The following is a 23175-nucleotide window of genomic DNA, read 5'->3' on the forward strand; positions in this document are numbered from 1 at the left end:
CCTGGGCTAGCTCATCTTTAATTCAGAAATTGAGCCAACTGTGATGCTGTGAAATCCACTACTAAATATTATGAGATCAGAGGTGAAAAGGCGAGAGACTAAGAATTGAATTTAGGGTTATTTCAGGAAGGGACATAGTTCCATGTTCTTGTGGTTGGTGTTACAGAGCACTGCAGACAAAAAACAAAGTTAAAGTTTCAATCATCATTCCCAGCATGGGATGAACACACTGAAGGTGCTTGATTCTGAGGGAAGGACAGAGCCCTTGATTCAGCACCTGGTTCCATCTTCATTTCATTGCACTCAGACAATACTACAAGGGAAAATACGTTTTTGATTTCCAGTGGCCTCATTGTTCAGGAACACATAGTAGTTCCACATGCATCTTCTCTACAACAAAAGCTGGGATTTCACAGTAGGGTCAGAAAACTAGATCTCTTCAGAGAGAGGAAGAAAAAGAAAAGTGTATGTTGCCTCATGCAAGCAGCAGCCTACCTCTTTTGGCAATTAAAGAATGGTGGGACCTCATATGGAGCTGTCATTTCAATGGATGAGAAGAAGCATAGAGACAGGCCAAAAGAGATGCTGGATAATTCTGAAGTTTTCAAATACACAGAGTTCATAAGTATTTATGCTGCTCCTCAACTGTACATGATGTAACTTAATAGGTACTTTTGGTGCCATAAGGTCTAAAGTTCTGTTCTGGAAAAGCCTGGGATGATGGTAAATAGTAAATATCAGTAAAAAGCTTTTGTAAATCTATAAAGTCAACAAAATCCCTTATTTAGGGACTCTGAGAAAAAAAGAAGAAAAAGGAAAAAACTAAACCAAAACTAAAAAAGAAACAGGTTCGAATGCAATGTAAGAGAAACAAACCATGACAGGAGAATCCAGTCAATGTCCCACCTGACCTAAATAGCAGAATGCTTCAAAGGCAGCCAAGACTAAGGCTTACTAACAGTAAGCATTTCTCAAATCTTTCCCAGTATAAGAATCTAATGTGGTGCAGGTAACTCAGACAAGGATATTATCATTCAAGCTTGGAAGCTGTAATAATATGATCAACTTTGAAAATGGCAACTCAAAAGACAGCTCCACTTCTTCCCCAAGGACCTTCCATCCTAAAATAGACAGTCTTGAACTCCACCTTCTCAAATAGCATGACAATCTCAACAGAGCCACTAACAAAAGAAACAAAAAGAGAAACAACAGAAGCACAAACTCTTTACACTGCTCTTCGCTCTGTGCTAGCATTCTTTACATTTTTCTGCTTTCCCTGAATTGCCAGCATTTAAGTTACCCTTCTTGGGATGGTCTGAGTTCACATCTGAGATCAGGTTGCTGGTGTAAGAGAGATCTAGATGGCAAAATCTTTAGTGTCAAGCAGCACACCACCCTTAACCAACAAGAAGAGTCCAGGACTCTGAGGAAAAGGAATCAGAATCCACTGTGACAAGAACACACCGCTGCTAACAAATACGAACAAGGACATGGAGAGGCTGTTTCATGAAAAAAATTATTTTCCCTTGCCTTGCAATAGTTGTTCCAGATTCTTCTGCAACTCCTGTTCAGTCAATAAATCTGTACAAGGAAAAACACATGTGCTTAGCACAACCTATTTTGCCAGCGGGCACAAAACCAGCTTGGCACCCGCCAATAGACCACCAACTGCAGCAGCACTTTACTACATGGTCATATACATAGTGCCAGATGAGAAGAGAGACAGGAAAAATGCAGAAGTGATGCTGGCTAGAACAGCCTTGATGGTCAGGTAGGGCCAGTTTTACAATTTGTGAGGTACAGGACCACCCCACACACCCTGTTCTCTAGAGCTTCTCTTCCTTGCCTGTTCATTGAGGGAGAGATACTAAAACCAGCTGTTCTGCCCTCTCTCAGATGGGTGAATGAAAGTGGTCCTTTGAAGGGCAAAGCTTCTGGTCACAAGTATTTTTGTTTGCTTTGTGTCTTGTGCATTTAGACTTCTGATGAGGACTTATCTGTACTGTTACCACTGCATTAGTCCCAAGGCAATTACTGCCAGCAGACAGCCTGAAAGCTAGTTCTCCTGTCTTAGCCTAAACAAAATCAGACGAAATCACCCTGAGCCATAGTCTTCATTCAGACCTACTCTCTGCACATGTTTCCAATGAAATAAATCAAGACTGAATTTGGCCCATGTCAGGAGTAACCCTTTATGTTTTAATTTTCTAATTGAGGATACAAGGTCTAAACACAGCATCCAGCTTCAAGTAACACAAAAGCCTGGGATTTATTGTAGAACTATTTTTCTGGTTGAGCGGCGTCAGGAGCAGACATTTCAGCTGAAATCAGCATCAGCTTGTCTTTTGAAAACCACTGCCTTGGTCAGAGTCCAGTTAGGCAACTGCTGTTACTCAGTTGGTTGGTCTGGGTGTATTCCCCCAAAAGAGCATCCCATACATGCATATTTGCCTCAGCCTGGAGTCTACACGAGCAAGTTTGCAAACTCTGGAAGGGTCTTGTGGCTCCATCACAAATAAAGGATCCCAACACATTCCTAATTTCTCCTCTTGCAAAATGTACATCTCCAAATTCACTTTTCATGATATTAATTTGAGGACAACAAGAACAAGAGAAGACATGCTTCTGGCCCTCAAAATGTCCATTTTCCTCAGAAAGGCAGGTAGACACATACTGAATGTTTACTGGACTGGAAAATTAATCACAAGGGAGGCTTTTCCAGCACAGCTAGGCTTAGCTATTCTTGTCATTAACTCTTGTGTGGGAAAATGACCCAGATTTTAAGTGCGACAAGGGGAAAAATAAGGCTTTTAAAAATTCATTCAAGCACACCAATGTTTCATTATACCCTTTGTAGAGCAGATGGCAAGATAAGGCTATACCCCCTGGGCCTACTTCAGGGAGCTAACACAAATGCTCTTCTCACTACAGATCTCAGATGATGTTGGTGCCATCATTTCACTTGGGGATTTGGGTCAAAAGGCTTTACACTCAAATCTGTTTTTTATATAGCACAAGTGCACCCAGACTAGACCCTAACAGATAAGCAGCGGGGAGGCTAGTACATAGCAGAGAGCCCTCTCAGGCACTTCCAGGTCGCTGATTTACACTGGTGCATTTACAGACTGGATCTTTCTAATCCAATTAAAAACTCATCTGAGCTGTCGATACAGATGTAGCCTGTTCTATTTTAGCGTCTCGTAGAATGTGCATTAATCCAGACCTGTGGACAAACTAGCCCTTCCAGGCAAATTCTGCATTCTGCCAGCCCAGTTTCTAGCCCAGGTTCTCTCACTCAAAAAGCCCTTACTGCTCTCATGTTACCTGCCTCCCCAGGAACTCCTATAGACGTGCATCGCCATCCTATCTGAGTGCTTTATAAAACTGTGCAACATACACCATTAAGCTTCTGAAAAATAGCACTTTTCTCTCCCAGCTCACTTGTCATATAATGATGGCTAGGGTACTATCATTAAATATAAGAACATGAATATGATCTATTTTCATTTCAATGGCTTCATTTGTTTGAAATCTATATTACAGGCTGTCAGGACATTTAATAAGTTATTGCATAGACCAACAACTCACAAACTTCTGGGGCCAAAAATTTTTACAGATGATCATGTATACTTGTCATTAAACTTTGCACTGAAAACATTATAAATTATACTGTTTAATAGACTTCCATAAGGCAGCTGTGAGCTGTTTTGCCACAAGCACATGGAACACTGGTATTTGCCAGGCATAAAACAAAGCTAAAAGCACCCTTAATACCACCACAAACTCTCAAACAACTCATAGAAACAGATACCCTTCTCAGTAAGCAATAGCCCAGCAGCAACTGAAACAGGTCTTTCACTATGACCCAAACGTAAACAAGTTCAAGTTTTAACAAGCCAAGTTTAGGAGCAAAGCACATTCGTTGGTGATGCCTTCAGGAAGGCTGGATTGAATGCTTCAATGGATCTTGGTATTGGAGAGAGGTGAACTTTGATACAGCAATTAAAGTTTTGCATGTGAAAACCAATACTTAAACAGCATCCAGAAATAAATTGACACCAGAGCAGAGTACAGATTACACTCTTACTCAGAGATACCTGTCACCAAGCAGAATTCTCCACAGTCAGTCAGCTGCACTTTCTGAGAGGAGTTCAAGTAGTCTCACATAAAAGGCAAACTGACTTAAGTATAGACCAGGATTTTGTGAGATATCTCCCTGAAAGGAGATTCCTCATCTGCTACTTAGTCAGAAGCAAGTAGACTCTCTTCTCCTGCACACCCTATTCTTTCCTTCTCACACCCCTGCCATAGAATGCTGTAAATGCTAAAAAATTGTCTTGGGTGCTAGGGAAGGTGGAAACAGAAAGAAATGGAAAAGAAATCCATACCAATTTACTATGTACACAGAAACCAACTTTAGCTTAGGAAGTCCTTGAGCTGAAAATTGTTGGAGGATTGGAGAGTATCTTGGAAAAAACCACTCTATGGCCACATCTTATATTCTTCCCTAGGCATCTGCTTTGGACTCCATCTTGAAATAGGAGCCTGGGCTAGGTTGTCAGACCACTGATCTCATAAACTATAGCTGTCTCTATGTTTGGTATGATGTACTATAGTTGCCTGTATGTTAACCTCCACTTGCATACCCAAATTATATGGTTATTTTCATTGCTATAGCACTTTGAAGCCATAGTAATGGACAAGAACATACTGGGCTAATGTTATAAGTGTAATGTAGAAGGATAATGGGCAAATTCCTCTAATTAATTCTAAGATCCAATATTTTCTGTTCTCTTCCTCATCTCAGTAGCACCACTCAGGCATATATACATTTACAGATACCTTACATAACCTCCGATCTCAGTGGTAATGAGATAGCTAATCAACTGCATCAAATGGGCATAACCTTTACAACGCAGACTGGAAAACAGCACAGCCCTATGACCTCTGCCTGTGTTTTTCATGCAGGCTGAACAAGAGGGCAAAGACAGCCAAGTCATTTGATGACAGGCATGAATAGCAAGTGCCTGCTACTGGAATCCACAACATTTACCACAAAAGCAAAAGACAAAGTTCATCTGAAATAACTGCTTCCCTTCCGGTTTATGTCTGTTGCTGCAACAGCACCATTTCATGGTTCAAAGGCAGCTAGCTGATGAAGAATAATTAGCATGGTCACCTGATTCTTATAGCTCACCGGCAGTATGTTACTGATCAGCCGAACAGTATAGACCTTATTTTATAGACCCTCAAACCCTAAGATTTCCCACTGTACTATATTATACAGCAGATTTTATCCCAAAGTTGTTAACAAGAAATTGACTGTCAGGGATTCGTTCTCTAGAGAACTTATGAGGTTCCTTCTAATATGTCCAATCCTACACCTGGAGAATTGCATAGTGCTGTGAGAATAAATAAGCATATTTAAGAATTTTGTTGCAGTTATACCCAGTGCCACTGTCATCCGTCCTGTTATTTACCACCTTTCTCCCACCAAGTAATTGGTCATAAAAGAATGAAAAATAAAATCTTCAACCGAAGTTTTTTTCCTATCCCTAATAAGTCCCTTAAGACCTTTTACTCCACCTTTCAAGGAAGGAGTTCACCCACCCGCTAAAATATATCAATCTGCCAACAGAAACTTACCACAAGTTCAGAGAATCTGGCATTGAGCTCTTCTGCTGGTGGGATCGGGACAGAAAACTCAAGGAACTGGAGGGGGTTATTGTCCTTGAGGTTGATTTCAGGGAGGTCACTACCCCCAAAACAACAAAGAAACCCCAATGCATGACGATTCCTCTTCCGGGGGGCCATGATCATGGTGTATGATGCTATCTTCTGATCATGTTCTGCAGGAAGGAAAAACAAAACAAAAACCAACAGAGATTAAATGATAAACAAGACTCTTGGATCTCGGTTATCACTGGTGTAACAGCTGGAAGAGGACAGAAGGATCTGAGACACAAAAGGACAAAATAAACACTCAAGTTAGACAAGGTAGCTAAGCTTTAATATGGTATTAACATGTTCTTGTATGGCAGTGTAGAATCACTTCTCCCAAAGTTTCTGAAAAGGTTTCACAAACTCAGTGTGGGATTCCCTGCAGGTAGATTTATCAGTAATGGTCAGTAGCCAAGGCTGAATGCTACCATTGAATACCAGTATTGGCCTTTCCCTCACTACTATAGTAAAGGAACCAAAGTATCAGAAGCAAAAAGCATATACTGGAGAACTTACCCACAATAAATGGAAGAATCCTCCAAAGGTATCCCATTTGGTCAAAATAAAATGAACAATGAAACAGTGAAGCAGAAATCAATTTTCCACCACTCTGGAGCCAGACCACCAAACACTCACTTATCCCTTTATGGCCAGGACTATCGCAGTAGGACCATTTCGTCTATCCTGTTTTCAAACACACATAGCTAGTTTGGGCTGCTTTATGTATTCAGGGGAGAAATTGCACAGTGCTAATGCATGCTTTCAGATTTACATTTCAGCTGCCAGATCCCATCTTGACGTGACATAGTCCTGAGTCTTTGGTATCAGGAGGGTAAAGGGAGGCAAAAGGAGGCCTGAAGGAGGAGCTGGGAAGTGACTGATTTCACCACACAACACCATTTGTGAGCGGCCCATCCAAACAGGAAGTCTTCTGCCAGCAGTTTGAAAGGAGGGATCTGTGCAGTCCACAGAGAGCTGCATAGTTTGCCCTTTTAAGGAACTTGTTGTTTGACAGCTCAGAGGCTAATTTGTGTTACATTTTTTAAGGACTTCACTTTTTCACTTAATCTGCAGAATAAGCCATATCCTTAGAGAGTAAATAAAGCCTGTTGTGAACCCTAGCTCCCTGGGCACAGGGCAGGGGAGCTGGGAGGGAGGTAGCAGGTGAACCGAACCACAGGATGCTGGATGTTCTATCAGCAGCAACACAGCTGACCTTTGTCATCAGAGGAGCTGCCGCCTGAACCTGCCCCACAATGCTTTGGTCTGTTTGCTTACCAGAACAAGGCTGCTTTGAGCTGTCATAGAGACTAAGTAGCTGTGCTAGGAAAAGCACCTTTAGGGCAGCAGTTGCGTAGTGGGACTTAATGTATTTCACACAGCCAGAAGCTCTCCAGGGACTTTTTGTGCAGAAATTGGCATGCTTCCTTAAGAAAAAAACCAAGTGACAAACAACAACAAAAAAACCCCAAACTACCCAGACATCCATCCCTGTGGCACGACGTGCTTGGCAGGAATCACCTGCCCTACTTTGTGCTGGGATTAATTTATCTAGCACCTTCCCTTATGCACTCGAGGGACATCAGCTGCAACTCTCATGCAGCTGAAAGTAAAGTGAGCTGGTACCAAGCACTGTCTTCTGGCATGCTCACTTTCCCTTGCTCTCCATGTCAACTCTGCAAGGGGTGGTATGTCTCAGCAGGATTCACTAGGGCAGGGTGATGCTGGCTTCAAAAGCACATTTAGAAGAACATTGGATTCTCACTAGGAGATGCCAAAGGTCAGCTTAACCCTGGAACCAGTCTCTGACACTGGTTCAATCAGCAAAACCCAAAATGCCCTCAAATCTAGCACAATGATGTACATGGCAACTTCTGTTTCCTCTCAGTGGTGGAGACTTAAGAGATTCAGTTCTTAAAAGATTTAACAAGAGAGCCTCAGAAGAAGTTGAACTTGTCCACCACAGACTGTCTTCTCAGGGACTACTCTGAGCGCAACGTCCTTTATGGTCATCTGGTCATGAATGAGGTCAGAATCCATTAGTTTGACAAAACTTTGTTTTGAAAGGAACTCAAATCAATGAGACAAACCTGATTTACATACAATATAACTACCATTGCATCAATTCAGTTGTAACCAAGTTCTGGCCCACTGTCTAGAGGCTTCCTAACCAACCATCAAAGGGCCAGCATTCTCTGGGGCACGGGCAATGAATCCTCCTTGGAAAAATTGGCTGAGTCATTGAAGTGATAGGACCATAATATCTTCCTTTATGAGCTCAGGTCAAGACTTTGGTAAGCACTCCTCCAAAAGAGGTACCTTAACAGAAAGTGAGTACTACGTGAATGGATGTGAAGGTCAACATTTTCTACAGGGTAAGTACTGCCCTGGTCAGGGCACCACAGGTTGTCGACATTTCATAACTCAGCTTTCATCTTCAGCAGGTTCACCTGAGATAAATGGTCAGTCTCCAGGCCTTCATCCATAATGCTGAAAAATACACAAGCTAGTGCTTGTTCCTGTGGTGTTGTCACAAAATTGACATTTGTTCCTTGGGATCCATACTTGAGAAACTCAGCAAAGCTACTCAGCTTTTATCACTCTGCAAAAGCATGCAAAGCTTACATGAACAGTAACCTTGTTTTGCCTCACTTTCAAAAAGCATCATTCCATTGCACAACTTATAACACTGCATTTTCCAAGTCCATCTATAAGCAGCATGCAGGAAATTCATACTGACACAGAGGGGTACAATGGCACTTGTTTATTGTTACAACACTGTAACTGTAGATAGGTTAGGTGTCTAGATGCTTTTAAAATAAGAACAATTAAGGACAGCTAGAAAGGAATCCAGCACAGGTATTTTAGAATTGAATCACTGAATGATGTTTCTAAGTGGGAACACAGTCTTTCTTAAGATTAAGCCTGCCAGTCACAGGATGCTGAGGGGCATTTACTTAAGTTGCACTGTTTATGCTATTTAAGTACTAATTACAACTCCTTGATTTTTGTTGGTGGACATAGTTTTAAACAAAATAAACATTTTCTAATAGCTTCCAAATTAATAATTTTTTCCTTTTCTTTCTCTCTCATTTGCTTTTTCTTTGTCAAGAACCAAATCTGGGTAAAACGTGCTTCCAAAGGATGGGGTGGGGGGTGGGGGAAGGCAACAAAGAAAATGAAGAAAATAACATCTTTCATTTTTCTGAGTGGTAATGGATAACAAAGCTGTCACAAAAATTTATGAAAATAACAAAAGGTGGGTTTTTTTACTCTAATAAAAGCTCCATTGCCTTTCAACTTCTTGCAAGGAAAGTGATTGTAAAATGAAACGTGCAATTATCTGTTTCTATATATACCTCCAGTGAGAATCAATGGGAAATCTCTCTCTGGAGAGAATCCCACTATTACACATAACTCCTTTCCACAGCTCTTCTCAGTTGTACTGTTTTACCCTTTTGCACAACACAAAAAAGTTGCCATCATTTCAACAGCTAACCACACACCCATTCCTTACAGCAATCCTCCTCCTGCTTCCCAGCCCCATCTGTGGTTCAGCTCAGGTCAGGAGTCACAGTCTGGAGCTTTGCCCAAGGTCTAATTACAACAACGTCCTCTCCCTCTGACAGGGCGTACGTATTCATTTCTGAACCATTTGGCCCAGTGACCAAACATAATTAAGCTAATGCAATTTTTCCAAGTCTTATCAGAAGGTTTAGCCACATGGGATGGGATCCATGCTAACTGCACACTAGAATCCTCTTTCAATTGCAGGTTCTAAATTGTTTCTTCAGTCTCACTCTTTTCTTCATTCTCATCCAGAAATTGTCATTTTCATGCAAACATATCCTAAATAAGCAACATTCCACAAAGAGTAAGACGCCTGAAACAACTGCTATGCCAGCAGCTCTCCTGTGCAAGAAAGCTGATTATCATAGTTTTGACCTCACTGTCCTGTCCCTCACCACAGTGAACAGCCAAAGCACAACTGTAACTAAAATAGAGAAAATTACTTTTGTATCATCACCTTTGGAAAAACAGAAGAAAGAGAGAGAACTCTGTGGGTTAGCTAAACACTTGAGGTCCTGCAAAATAAGGAAGCATTAATGGAAAACACTGATACGCTCACTTCCAGAGCTGAATCTCCACTGATCATCAACAGACACACAATGGCAGTGGATGTACCCACAGCTCTCACGTGAGTGGGAAGCATGGGACTAAAAGTATGATGCAGAATCACTGTCCACACTGGTTTATGTTAACAGGAGAGGAAAATAAAGTAAATCACTTCCATCTCCCTGTAAATCTGTATCTTTCTCTATGGCAGGATAAAACATATAAATGTGATGTATTATCACAGAGGTAGAAAGAAACCTGAATTTGGATGGTTTGGAACATAAGCCAAATCACTCCCCACCCCTAAATTCAAGTTAAATCTCTGTTATTCAACTATTAAATAATAAAACCACCAGAAGTTCGTGGTATTATAATAGCTACCTTCATCATCACTTACCGATGATGAAATGGAGATAATAAACACCATGCACAAAATTGTCAAAATATATATATTGGGTAAAGCTAAAGAGCTCCATACTGACACTATGCTCAGTTCCCTGGACCATGTTGCTTCTCCAGTACACAGATGGTGAAACTATGAGCTTCACAGCATGTTCCAATTACCATGGAAATTTTCCATGTATGTCACACATAACCTGACAGATGTCAGATGCAATGTAAGGCAATTGCAGCATGGGGGATGGGGAAAGGGAGCAGGCAAGCAATCCATTTGTTCCATCTACAGTAGTAACCCAAATCCTGTGGTTTGGATTTGTCACTATAGTAAGGAATTTCCTGGGCTCCAGGGAGCAAAACAGCAACAAAAATCCACAAAGTTAAAACCTTTCTTTCCGGAAGGAGGGTGGTCCTTCCTGAAGAGTGCACCTGCCTACTATGTTGGAAAAGAAGGCATCAGACCCAAACTGGATCAACAGATCATAGGAAAGAAAATCCTGAAAAACAAGTGAGGCCTTGTGCAGCGATGGCCACTCAGTCCCGGCGAGCCATGGCCCACACTTAACAGTTCCACCAGAGGATAAAGCTCAGCTCAAAATTCAGTGTGCATTTTGAAGCCAGTTCATGGGTTTTCCCTCCCAGAACACATCAAAACAAGGATGCAGATCTCAAGGGACTTGAGATGCAGATCTATAAGGACTTCGCAAGCCAGCCCAGGCACTCAGCTCTGGTCTGTTTTACACACCATCCCATCAAAACTGAGATGGTTGAGAATTTCAAAGCATTCCATAGACCTAAAAATTGTCTCCTGCTACATACATAGTATTATATATTATTAATACTTTATTTAATTTTTAATTTTTAGGGTTTTTTTTCATTTATTTGCCTAGGAAATATGTCCTGAGATAAGAGAAAAGGCAAGGGCTATTTGAAGACTCTCAGGTGTAACTATATCCATGAACCTACTTAATGCAATGTGTCTGTCAAAAATCTGTTTATTGTTAATACTTTAAGGATGCTCAGGATGCGCTGGATGACTAATGACCACTAATGTTAGTCTGTTAATGTCCACAAATCCAATACCTCTCACCTGATACCAGCTTATTGACACTAAAAAAAGCTGAAGAACTCTAAGAGGCCTTTCCCTTCTGAAACATTAATTTGCAACACTTTCTCTGTCTTCCCCTGGGAATGAGGGGAAAAAACTCCCCTCAAAACAAAAAACCAAACAAAACCAAAAACCGAACACCAAAAGAAAACAGAAAAAAGATACCAGCAGGTTTCTCATGTTCCTCCAAATCCATTTATTTATCCAAATTGTATTCACAGAAAAACAATTTTAAAAGAACAGTCAGACCAAACAACAAATCAGCTACAGTCAGTATCATAAATCTAGCTAGTAATCATTTGTTATTTCTTTACACCTTTTTTCCCACCTTATAATCAAGTGCAGATTAATAATTTTCTATACCTGACTGAGCTGACCGAACAATCCATTCATTCTTTTGCCTGCTAAGAAGTTATTTTATTTTTACAAATGTATTAGTTTAGTATAACTCTGCACACAAAAATTTGCAAGGTGAAAACTAATCTGTCTTCCTAGACACCAAAAGCTAAGTCTTAATTATAATCTTGCATCTCACTTAGATGCAAGTAAATCTGCACATCTGTAACATTTCTGAGTGGCAATGTGACCGCCACAGCTTAAATTGCACACAAAACAAGTAAAATTCACAACTTAAGAGTTTATCCAGAATACATATGTCCTTCATCTCCTCACTGTCTAAGCACACAAGATATTTGTCTAAGAGGGGAGGCAGAGATGTCCTACTAAACAGCAACTTTGGAGGCAGGAATACATTTTGCTTAGTGCTTATTATACCACAGGTTCCCATTCTAATTTATAAATTCCACACTTAGGCAAGCTTGCCAACAATTCAAACCACCATGGTGGTGGATCCAACGAGACTGCATGCCCCCTAAATATAAGCAACCTTTCTGGTTTGAGTGCAGTAGTCTACAGTCTTATCTTTCTTTCCTTGCCCCCTTCCTGTTATTACTTCCAAGTTTTCTAGTGTTGCAGCACTGTAGTTTCAGTAACATCTGAAACATTTAACAGGATAGAGTGCCTTGGAAGCTGGAGTGTGAGATGAAGCTTTTATTCAATATCAGTATTCATAGACTGAAGATGAAATAGATCATGATGACATCAGTCAAGCAGACATACACTTTGACATTCAGAACTAGCACAATGCTCCTTCAGTTCCAACGCAGAAGACTATTTTCCTCTACAGGAAGATGAACTCCCATGCCTTTTACAGGTCTTACAGTATGAAATCCCTTTAATGTCATTGGTCTGAAACTGGCCCTAATCAGTAATGTCTCTCAGTTCTATCCATAAGACCAGCTCCCAAGAATGAGACATCCACATGCCAGAGCCAAGTCTTTGATCACCTCAAGAAAAAAGCCAAGGATAGAGTGATCTGCAAAACAAGCTGTCCCACTCAACCCTCTATGCCAAAAGACCAGAAATACTGGTAGGCAGATTAGCACTAAAGCTTGGTCTAGGGACTTGAAATCTCTGCAATATTTCTATTGGGAAGAGTGGGGTTTAGTTACAAGGGATGTGAATCCAGAGTTTCCCAGTAGCACTAAGACCTGCCACATTCATAAGAATGAACACACAAAACCCCATTACTAAAAGTGTCCCTGTCTTGTTTGAGTCATTATAATTTTTCCATTCTGTCATTGCCCAATTATTTCCAGACATGATGTAACTATTTTGCCAAGGGATTTGGGAGTCAAAATGTTGCTGCTGTTGTCATCGTTATCCTGGGTGCCTGAATTTTCCAGACAAAATAAGCAGCTGAGGGCATTAGAGTGCCTCTGCTGAGAGAGAAATAACCTGTAAGAACTGCCAGTGTGCTCCAAGAAAAACAAACAGTAAAGGTCCAATTACATCTTCCCAAACTCCAGCTCATTTCCATGTGAAATGCTGTTTTCTTATTCAGACAATTAGTAGAAGAATGTTTCATCTGTTGTCCGATGTCATCACAGCATACAAAAATTGATTTCCATTCTAACACTGCCTTCAGGGCCACTACAGGACATTAAAGCTCAACTTGACTGGAAATATGCCTTCATTATAAGCACTGGAAACTAGCCACGGATGTAGGTGTACAAGTGCTGCCTTCACTATTGACAAGCAAATCAATTACCTGCACTGGTAAAATTTTCCTGAAGTTCTCTCATTGGAAAAAGCAACTCAGTCTTTATAGCAAATGGGTATAACTGGGGGGAAAACCCAACACAGACAACATTTGGACTTTTGCATGTTTTTTGTGGATGGCACCGAATCTCTTCAAAACTAGTGTTCATCAATGCCACCTGGGAAAGCCAGGTTCTGTGCTGCAGATCTGCCACTTTCCTACTTAGTGCCCCAGCCAAAGTACAGTATATTTCTACATGTCACTGCAAACCTGTAAATAATAAAGATGGTGGTACTCAGTTCAGTTCCATATACTGAAAAGCCACTGATGGGGATTATAGTTAAAAGGCTTCTTTAGTAATTCACTAAATGGAAGAAACAGTCAGTAGATGCATCACAAAGGGAACAGGTCTTAGGATTTTGAAGCTCTCTCCATCGTAGAGATGGTTTCCATAGGTCAAGGCACAGACAGGGTCAAACTGTCATTGATTTTATATACCTCTTTTTTAAGCTACTCAGATTCCAGAGTTGTCCATTTGGCACCAAAAATAAATCCACTCTAGAAAATGAAGTTAAGAAAAGGTCATATACAGCATTTTATTCCAGCATTTTTATTTTTGTTCAACATTCTCACAAGGGATACTCTGGGTTCAATGCCCTGAAACCTCAACATTACGCAAGTAGGTTTGAACTCCAAGCCAATAGCTTGGTGAAACTGTTGAACTTTTAACCTAACGTGTCTTCATGAAGAATGGATATTTGGAAAGAGTTCTGCTCAAGGATTTTGGGTTGTTTTCTGTGTGTATTTTTAAGCGGCATCCAGATAAAATATATTTTCTGGCTGCTGTAATATTTACAGGAGGAGACTTTACACCAACACTGAAAGCTCATTTCAGAGCCGTGACTTACTGCTTTAGGTTTGGGGGCTGTTTAGTGTTCCATGGCATTAGGGTGAACAAGGCTTCATCTATATTTAGGTCAAATTCCACAGAGCTGATGCTCTGAGTGACACAGGTAGTGATGAATTATGAGGGTCTGAAAAGAAAGCGCTACCTAAAACCAGCCACCTTCCTCGCATGGTCAGTGGGAGCTTTTTGCCATCAGCAGTATGTTGGAAAGAGTGCAGTAAAAGGAGGGACAGGGAGAACCCCCCTAAAATATCCAAATGTGAGGATATTCTCTATAAAGTGATGCATATCCATGTGGTCTAGAGCATATGGTACACAAGGGTGTGGTGCCTATGCCAATTGCTACCAACTCTATTCTACTGCCTTCTCCAGGCTACTGTTAGGTAGTTCCAGTCTCCTGGATTCTCATAGCAAGAGGTCATGTCCACGTCAAGGCCCTTTACTGTTCAATATGAAGAAAAGTTTAAATACTGAAGTATATGTAGAGAAGATTCCTAGAACTATAACAGACCAGCACACTGTTCTTCCCCAGGGATGGGTCATTTGCTTAAATGTACGCTTAGATACCCAAAGAAAACTGCAGAGAAGCTACATACAGCGAATATTTGGGTAGTCATCTCTGGACTTCTAAGTATCTACAGCAAGTCAATAGCCTGCCTGAAGATACAGCAAGTTATTTCAGCTTCTGAGCCCAAGCTACTTGCATCTTGTTCGCAAAGATTTAAGCACACTCCACAGAAAACCAGACTGCAGTATAAAATTCCCTCAGCTCCCCGCTACAGCTGCACACTACAGGAAAAAAAAACAAACAAAAAACCACCCAGCAAAAAAACCAACCCTGCTTCTAAACAGCCACTTGATCTGGGTACATAGTCCTTAGACATGATTCAAAAAGAAGGCTCATTGTATACAGATAGAACAGAAGTTTACCCTCTATTAGAGAAGGAACATCTTCTTTATCCCCTTAGGGCTGCAAACATTATTATTATTATATCCAGTGATTTATGTCTTTGCAGAACATGTACCAATATCACTACTTCTTGTCTCTAGTTCTGTCCAGCACTGATTTATTTGATGGATTGTACAGGGTTTTATCCAAATCATCACCTGCTGCTCTTTGTTTTGTCTTACCCTTTGGAAGCATGTTTAAAACTTACTTAAATCATTAATTTTTCTTGCATCTTATATTTTAAATCTATGGATGGGATACATAGAAATAAAGACAGTAAACAATCATACATTGCCTCCTACAACAAGTTCAGGTCTTGACTCTGCTGCCCTGGTCAGGCAGGGACTCTTATAAGATGAATACATATTATGCAAGAATATCTCCCACTGCAAAAAAGGCTGAAATTGCTGTTATCCCCATTTTCTACTTGCTGTAGAGAAGATACAGCCAACCAGGACCAAAATCTTCAAGTAACAAGAAGTAGCAGCAGCACTTGACCCTCCCCCCTCCCAGAAGCCCATCTGAACAAGGAAGCACTCTCCATTTTCGCACAACGCTTTGCACCTACCTCCCAGAAAAATAAGCGGGAATTGCAAAATGTCAGAAGCTCCGAAACATCAAGACCAACTACGTATTTCGCCTGGATGGCAAATCCAAGCAGGAATACATTATATGTAACCCAACAATTTGCATGCAAACTGCTAGCCTGTCACTAATTTTTAACTATTCACTGTTGGATCCATAAATATGAGATGAAAATGGCACTAGCACTACTGAATCCCCATGTTTTAATTTTATACCCACCGCCCCCCCCCGTCAGTCATATTACAAGCAAAGGGTCCACCACACTACAGTGGTGCCTGGCAATGCTTGAAACAGAGAAAATTGTACAGAGAAGTGGCTCGATCTCCAAATCTCTGAAAAGAGGATGAACTAGCAGATGTATAATGTAAACACTGAGCCCACACCACTGAGACACTCTTCAGGGTGACCTCTTCCCTAGTGCTTGTTCTGTCCACACCACTGAGACACTCTTCAGGGTAACCTCTTCCCTAACATCAGTCAGACACAGCCTGTAAGAAGCATGGCTACTGCCCAGGAGATGTTCTTAGTGCTGGGTTTACAGTGTTACCAGCTATTAATCATAAAAAGTTCCACTGGGATAACCCCAGAATTAAACAAATTAAGTGAAGCAAGACTACAGAGGGGAGTCGGTGTGGGAAGTAGTTTTAAGGAACATTATTTTGTTTCCAAGAAAAAAATGGTTCTTCAGGCAGGATAGAGTCCACAAGGTCTTAAAATATCCTGTTCATGCTAAGATTTTGAACACAGGCAAAAAATTTCTACATTTTTAAGAGGTCAGGCATGATAAGGAAACAATTCATCTCTTACAGGGTCTACTAATAGCAGCACTAACTCTGCTTAATTCCCAGAGCACATTTCATATCCATATCAATATTGCAGGAAATATTTCCAGCATCTACTAGAATACTTCTACAGTTTCTCTCCATTTAAATTGCAATAGTACAACTACATGGCGAACAGTTCTCAATCAAGTCCCAGAATGATGACCACCAAGTCACCTGTTTCCCAGAAAGCTGCTTATAGTAGAAGTGCCTTCCAAGGAAGTGATTTTCACAGTACCTCAGAAACCTCCATGCAAAAGAGGATGAAACATAATATTGCCCAAATAAAAACAAACAAACACACACACCTTTAGTACTGGGACTGGATCCACCCTGAGAAGCAGTTTTGTCTCATTCACTTAATAGAGAGAAACCAACACTGACAGTATCTTGAAAATGATATCTCTCTGCCCCTTCTAACTGACCACTCTGGACTTATTTTGGTCATTTATCTGAGTTGGAAGGAGTGTCTCTAAGGATCAAAATTTGAGCTTGAGTTACTAAATAACTGAATAGAGGGAAACCATTTATCATGAGAAATGAGGCAAAGGGCAAGAGGAAAGATCAATTTTCTAGCTGAAAGTATGATGTGCTCTGTGGGAGTACTATAGCAAGTCTCATGCTGTGGAAGGACCTTGGTGTGGAGTTAGTGCCAGTGGGTCAATCAGCCAATAGTTCAGTTAAGAAAATAAATTTACACCTTTCTTTTCAGTTCTTCAAATATTTAGGCTGAGGTCACTCCAGAGGAAATCTCTTTCTTATCAGATACTAAGGGTCTTATATTCTGTAGAGCAAATTATTTCAGACCTTTGCAAGGCAATCCCCCCCAAATCATATTTATGTAGGAAAAGTCAGCGGGGGGGGGGGGGGGAAGGGGGGGCAGGGGGCGAAGCTAAGAGAGAAAAAGAGAAGCATTTTATCCTTCTCTTCAGAAAGATATTGGAAGTTATACCCAAAATTCTGTTTGTCTTATCAAGGCAGTAATTTCAGGGTGAACACACTATTGGAATTAGGTTATAAAGACTTTACAAGAGCCTGTCATTCCTCAGATGAGTGAGCAACATACATTCCCTATAAAGTTTCCTCTCCATGGGTATAACAGAATCCTATCAATTCCAATGGAAACATGTAACTTTGTAGAACAAGAGACTAACTCTTCCAAACAGAACTCAGACTTAGTTCATGTCTGGTGAAATGTCCCTTACCAGAATTCTGCCAGATGGGCACTTGAGATTTTTTTTTTTTTTTCCAGTCCCCATAATATTTCATTTTCTCCAAAGGCCTTTTGCGCTGATTTTAGCAAAGTCAAAGTGGACCATCAAAATCATCCTTTCCTGACTCCTGTGGAATGTATTCCAAGTCATATCCAAACTTCAGTAGGGGCCAGTATGAATGCCTCTTTTTAACTGCATTCACTCATGCAATTTCTATCATTACAAACAGAAAGAAAGGCTGATGGTGCTAGAAGTAGGGTCAATAGAGAAACTTTCTTCTTTCAATAATCGAGATATAAAATGAATGGTTAGATTGAAGATAAAACACCTTTTCATTTGGGCTGTAAAACTGTTTTCTTTGCTCCAAAAAGTGGGCAATGCAGTGAGGCAGAAAGCTAAAGCTAAATCTAAATTGGAGGTAATACTTCACAGTGGAACAAGAAAGCATACATGTAGTTGGTTAGTGTTGCACCGACCTCTTGCCAGGCTAGATGTAGTCAGAAAAGGTTTAGTTTTCAAGCTTAATCCTAACTGTAGAAGTGTCTGACTACAGATTCAGAAAAGCAATATATGCTATATGTCAGTAGTAGTTTTATGCTTCAGCTACACTTCCATGCTTCCCCTTAAATCTTCCTTGCCCAGGAATACTCTTCCATGCTGTTTACAACAGCTCAAACAAGTTGCCTCAAGTTAGAAAGAAAGTGAGGAGGGCAGAGTCCTCATTGCTTCTGACACCACTAAGCAGAAGCTGCCCTCAAGCTGTGCAGAAATTCAAAGCTTCCCTTTCTCTCTGGGCCCTGAGCACCTTTACCAGCCAGTGCCAGAGTGCAGAGTTGTGCATGGTGGACTACAGTGCAACAATCTTCAGCTCTCTCCATCCTGTGCCCCCATCACCACCCCCATCACCACCACCAGCAAAGACCTCAATGTGGTTTGCTCACTGTTCCTCCTCACCTATAGATTTTCAATGCAACACAGAGCAGCAGTAGATAAGCAGCACTCACTCTGGAGAGGATAACTAACCCAAGACATACAGGGGAAAGTGACATCAGATGCAGACATTTTCTCCCACTGATTGAAGAACTTGTTGGGATATGCCAGTGCTCTGCATGTCTTTTAGTTGGTTTCAAAGGAACATTTTATGTTCTTTTCTTACTTCTATTTGCAGATTCTCTTCACTAGCTATAGCTTTGGAGCTCTTCGAACAAAATGCTTCTCACCTGCCTACCACTTCTGAGACGAGCCCATGGAAATTCCACTGACATTCAGGACCTGCTCAACAACACATAAGCTGTTCAGCGTCAGTCACCCACAAATAACATACATGCATTCACAACCCCAGGCACTGTCAGACAGTTGGTGAATAGTAAAACAATGTCCTCCTGTTCTGCTGGTCAATTAAGCTCCCACAAGTAATTTGTGAATAAACATGTAAAAAATGGATAACAGGTTTGGCTGGTAGAACATATACTTTAAGCTCAACTATTGAATATGAGCCAAAATTCTAAGCTTCTTTCACTGCTTTGGTGATATATCCCTGGTTTTCAGTGCGAGATGTTTCTACACGGTAAATGTTTCCAGGCTCACAAAACCAAACACACATCCCCCAGTGAAGTTCTAAAAGAAAAAACCAGACAACTTTGTTGCAAGTCTTCCTTCCTTCCCTATCTGAAAATACTGAAACAGCCTCAGTCCAGACCTCTGCCCCCTCTTTCAAACTCTACTGACTGCCATTGTAGCAAATACTCCACCTCAGTTCAAGCTCTCTGTCCCCTCTAGATAAAGCAAAAGGATTTGCAACCTGTTTCAGAAATAATCTGCTAGAAAGAATTCCCTTCCACTGGCTTTATTAGAACATTGAGAGCACAGGTTTTTGCAACACCTTTTTCCTATCTTCTTTCAGCCAAGGAAGTACTTCAGTAAGGAGATTTAAAGATAGAGGGCCTAAAACAACGCTTTGCTATGGTCCATATGATACATATCTATCTCATTTCCTTGTTCTCATTCCCACCACCAGACAGACCCAAAAGCCCACAATGTTTTTATAAACACACCAAAAGTAGCTGGGGGCATAAGTATGAAAACATGTACAGCAGTTTATTTTATGCTGGTTTGTTTTATGGCTCTCTGCCAGAATTTTGGATGCACAGCCCCACTAGGGTCACAGTGCTAAAATTTTCCTTAAACAAATCCCACTCAAAGGTCCAGGCCTCTTTTTCTCCCTCCTTACCACCTGAATCTCAACACTCCTGAAATAAAATGGAATTTATCCAGTGCAGAAAAGAATAACAACGTGTACGTACATCCCTCTGTACTGAGTCCTCTCCTAGCTTGGCCATGCTACGCCACGACTTCCTTCATCAATGCAGTTTCCCGAGTGCTATATGGGGACATGACCTGTACAAAGCTGCAAAGGTGACTAATGGCTTTGGCTCATCAAATCCAAAAGTTGGTGGGGATGCAAATTGAGAGTTCTGAAACAAGCTCAGCAGAACAACTAGAGCACCTTTGTCCTCTCAAAGCCTGAGTGAGATGAGACAAAGGTCAGGGTCCTCTCAAGTATTACATCCCGCAGTGGCTTTACACACAAAGAGCCCAATCTCACAAGGCTCCAATGCCCCATTTTATGCTTCAATCCATGTTTTCCCATTAAAAGGACATTAGAATCCCAAACCACATGTTTTATTCTGTCTGTGTCTGAAACTTAGAAAAAGTTACAAGTCCACATTATTTTACCAGGCAGTAAAGGCTAATCTATATGAAATATATGGAAGGGGGAAAAAAAATTGGTTGAAGGGAAGACAAAAAATGAAAATATTGCCTTCAGCCCTCAGTGAAGAAAATTTATATGTCTTTCTCAAGAAATGATGCTCCTTTCGTGCACTTATAAAGAGAGTTTTCTTCTTTGCAAGAGAGTTTTCTTTCCTTGCAAACACTGCAGTGTAAAACAAACAATCCCCAGGTTAACAAGAAAGATCTGACAGGTTTTCTTCAAGAGGCAGACCGAACAACTCTTAAAGCAGGTAGCAGTGGGGTGAGCCATGACACACCTTTCATTAAGAAGATGATAAACAAGTTCTGAGCAACTGGTAGAGGGAGAGAAAAGAGAGAAAGAAAAGTGTGAAATGACGAGTAAAAATATTCCCTTTAAGAAAAAGTTATAGTTTTGGTCTGCAAGGCGGATTAAAGAGGGCATTTAGAAGCAACGTGTACTACCAAGAATCTTTTCCAGGGAAGGTCCAACTTCCTGACCTCAGAAGCCACAGGCCAAAAACTTTCACATGGTCAAAAGCCAAAAGACACACACCACACACCTTGTGGAGCTGAGGAAAGGGAAAGTGCTAGGAAGTGGTTTGCAGGCTGCATGTTACAATAAATCCTCATGACTCCTGCTGCAGCTTTTGAGATAAGGCTGGGCCAGGCAGGTAGCCAGCTCTTAAGAAAATGCTGCAATATTGATTTCAGCAGTTGAGGTTGGAAGAGGCCTCTCAAGACTGTCTAGTCCAACCCCCCTGCTCAAGCAGGGTCAGCTAGGGCAAGTTGCCCAGGACCATGTCAATGTGGGTTTTAAGTATTTCCAAGAATCTCTGGGCAACCTGTGCCAGAGTGAAAAGTTTCTTGTGTTCAAATGGAATTCTCTGTGCTTCAATTTATGCTCATTGCCTCTTGTTCTGTCACTGGGCACCACTGAAAATAGTGCACCTTTCTTAAGCAAAGAGTAAAATTTCTCAAAAGCTCTCTTAGCAGCAAAGCCCCTGCTCCTTGTAAGTGTTTAAGGGACTTACTTCTGTGTACAGATCTAGATTGGTTGAATGATGACAGAATATTGCAGAAATTCTCTTGAGCCAACATCTGCTAATGACAAAGAACAAGCTGCAGAACAAAGATCCATGCTTTGAAGAAGTATGTTAGAAATAAAAACACCAGTACATTTTCCCATAAATTGAACTCAATATAGGTTCTCACACCACAAAAATTCACAGACAGGGTGTCAATCAGCCAAAAAAAGATTCTTCATATTTGTAGAAGGTAAGTCTTCACAGCTTGTTACTCCACCGCATTAGGCATCTGCTCCATCCTTTCTCAAAACCAAATGTTAATGACAACACAATTTTGTCATTGACATTAACAGTTGTGATTCCCCAGACAATTTAATACCAATAGAAGAAGCCTTAAAGAAAAGCTCTTGACTGGTAATTGTCCTGGGTTCAGCTGGGATAGAGTTAATTTTCACAGGAACCTGGGAGGGGGTACAGCCAGGACAGCTGACCTGAACTAACCAAAGAGCTATTCCATGCCATGTGACATCATGCTCAGTATATAAATGGGGAGCGGGCTGGGGGGGCTTTCTCGGCTTTCGGTGGGGGAAGTGGAGGAGCGTCAGGTTCCGGGTGATGAGCAGTTACACTGTGCGTCACACCTTTTGTATATGCTTTTATTAGTACCGTTGCTGTTGTTGTAACTTCTCATTTTTTTTGTGTTGTCCCAGCAAATTGTCCTTATTTCAACCCTTGAGGTTCTGGTTTGTTTTTTTTTTTCTTTTCTCTTTTCTGATTCTCCTCCCCATCCCACCGGAAAGGGGCGGGAGGAGTGAGTGAGCAGCTGCATGGTCCTTTGTTACCGGCTGGGCTGAAATCATGACATCAACGCTTATCAAACTCTGCTAATGACAAAACTGTCATTAACATTAAAAGCTGTGGTTCCCCAGAGGATTTAACAAATAGAGGCAGGCTTAAAGGAAAGCCTGGTAATGCTTATCAAACTACTGTTTCCCAGTTCTAGTACCATCCACAGCATGGACACTGTCGCTGCATTAACACAGGCAGTCACAGTGGCAAACACAATGGACTTGTACATCTACTGATTCCCATACCAGGTAAGGTAAGACCATTGCTATTGCACTGGCTTGCTCCAAGACATTCCCTAGACATGCTAGTCTACAGTGTCATTACTTCATTTTTTGGGAATAAGTTTTCACAACTGGAGATGGTCCAAACTAAAAAAAAAAACCCTTGGATTTGGATTTGAATTCTCCAGAAGTTTAGGGCTTTGCAGACTTGTTCCCTTTGTATGCCTCAGCTGCTTGCACTGAAGTCAGTGGATATTTGACCACTGATTTCTTTGGGAATAGGACGGGATTTCAGCCACAGCAGGACTGCTAACCACTACCATCTAGTATTTACGCTTCAGAAGCTTTTCAGGGCAAATGTTTAGAAAGTAGTTGAATTCAGGTTTTGTATGCAAATCCCCAGAAAAA

At 41.1% G+C, this 23175-nt stretch overlaps 1 protein-coding gene across 4 annotated transcripts in view; it reads right to left on the bottom strand.

Moving 5' to 3' along the window:
- Window positions 1-23175, bottom strand: part of DAAM2 (dishevelled associated activator of morphogenesis 2) — a 208746-nt gene that overhangs the window by 121623 nt on the left and 63948 nt on the right. For all 4 annotated transcript variants that reach the window (XM_069800362.1, XM_069800363.1, XM_069800361.1 and 1 more), the window contains one exon: window positions 5647-5849. In XM_069800362.1, coding sequence (XP_069656463.1) covers window positions 5647-5820 — 174 coding nt within the window. In that variant the 5' untranslated portion in view covers window positions 5821-5849. The remainder of the gene's footprint in view (window positions 1-5646; window positions 5850-23175) is intronic.

The sequence above is a fragment of the Haliaeetus albicilla genome, chromosome 13, assembly GCF_947461875.1.
Source record: "Haliaeetus albicilla chromosome 13, bHalAlb1.1, whole genome shotgun sequence".
In the NCBI taxonomy this organism is placed as follows: domain Eukaryota; kingdom Metazoa; phylum Chordata; class Aves; order Accipitriformes; family Accipitridae; genus Haliaeetus; species Haliaeetus albicilla.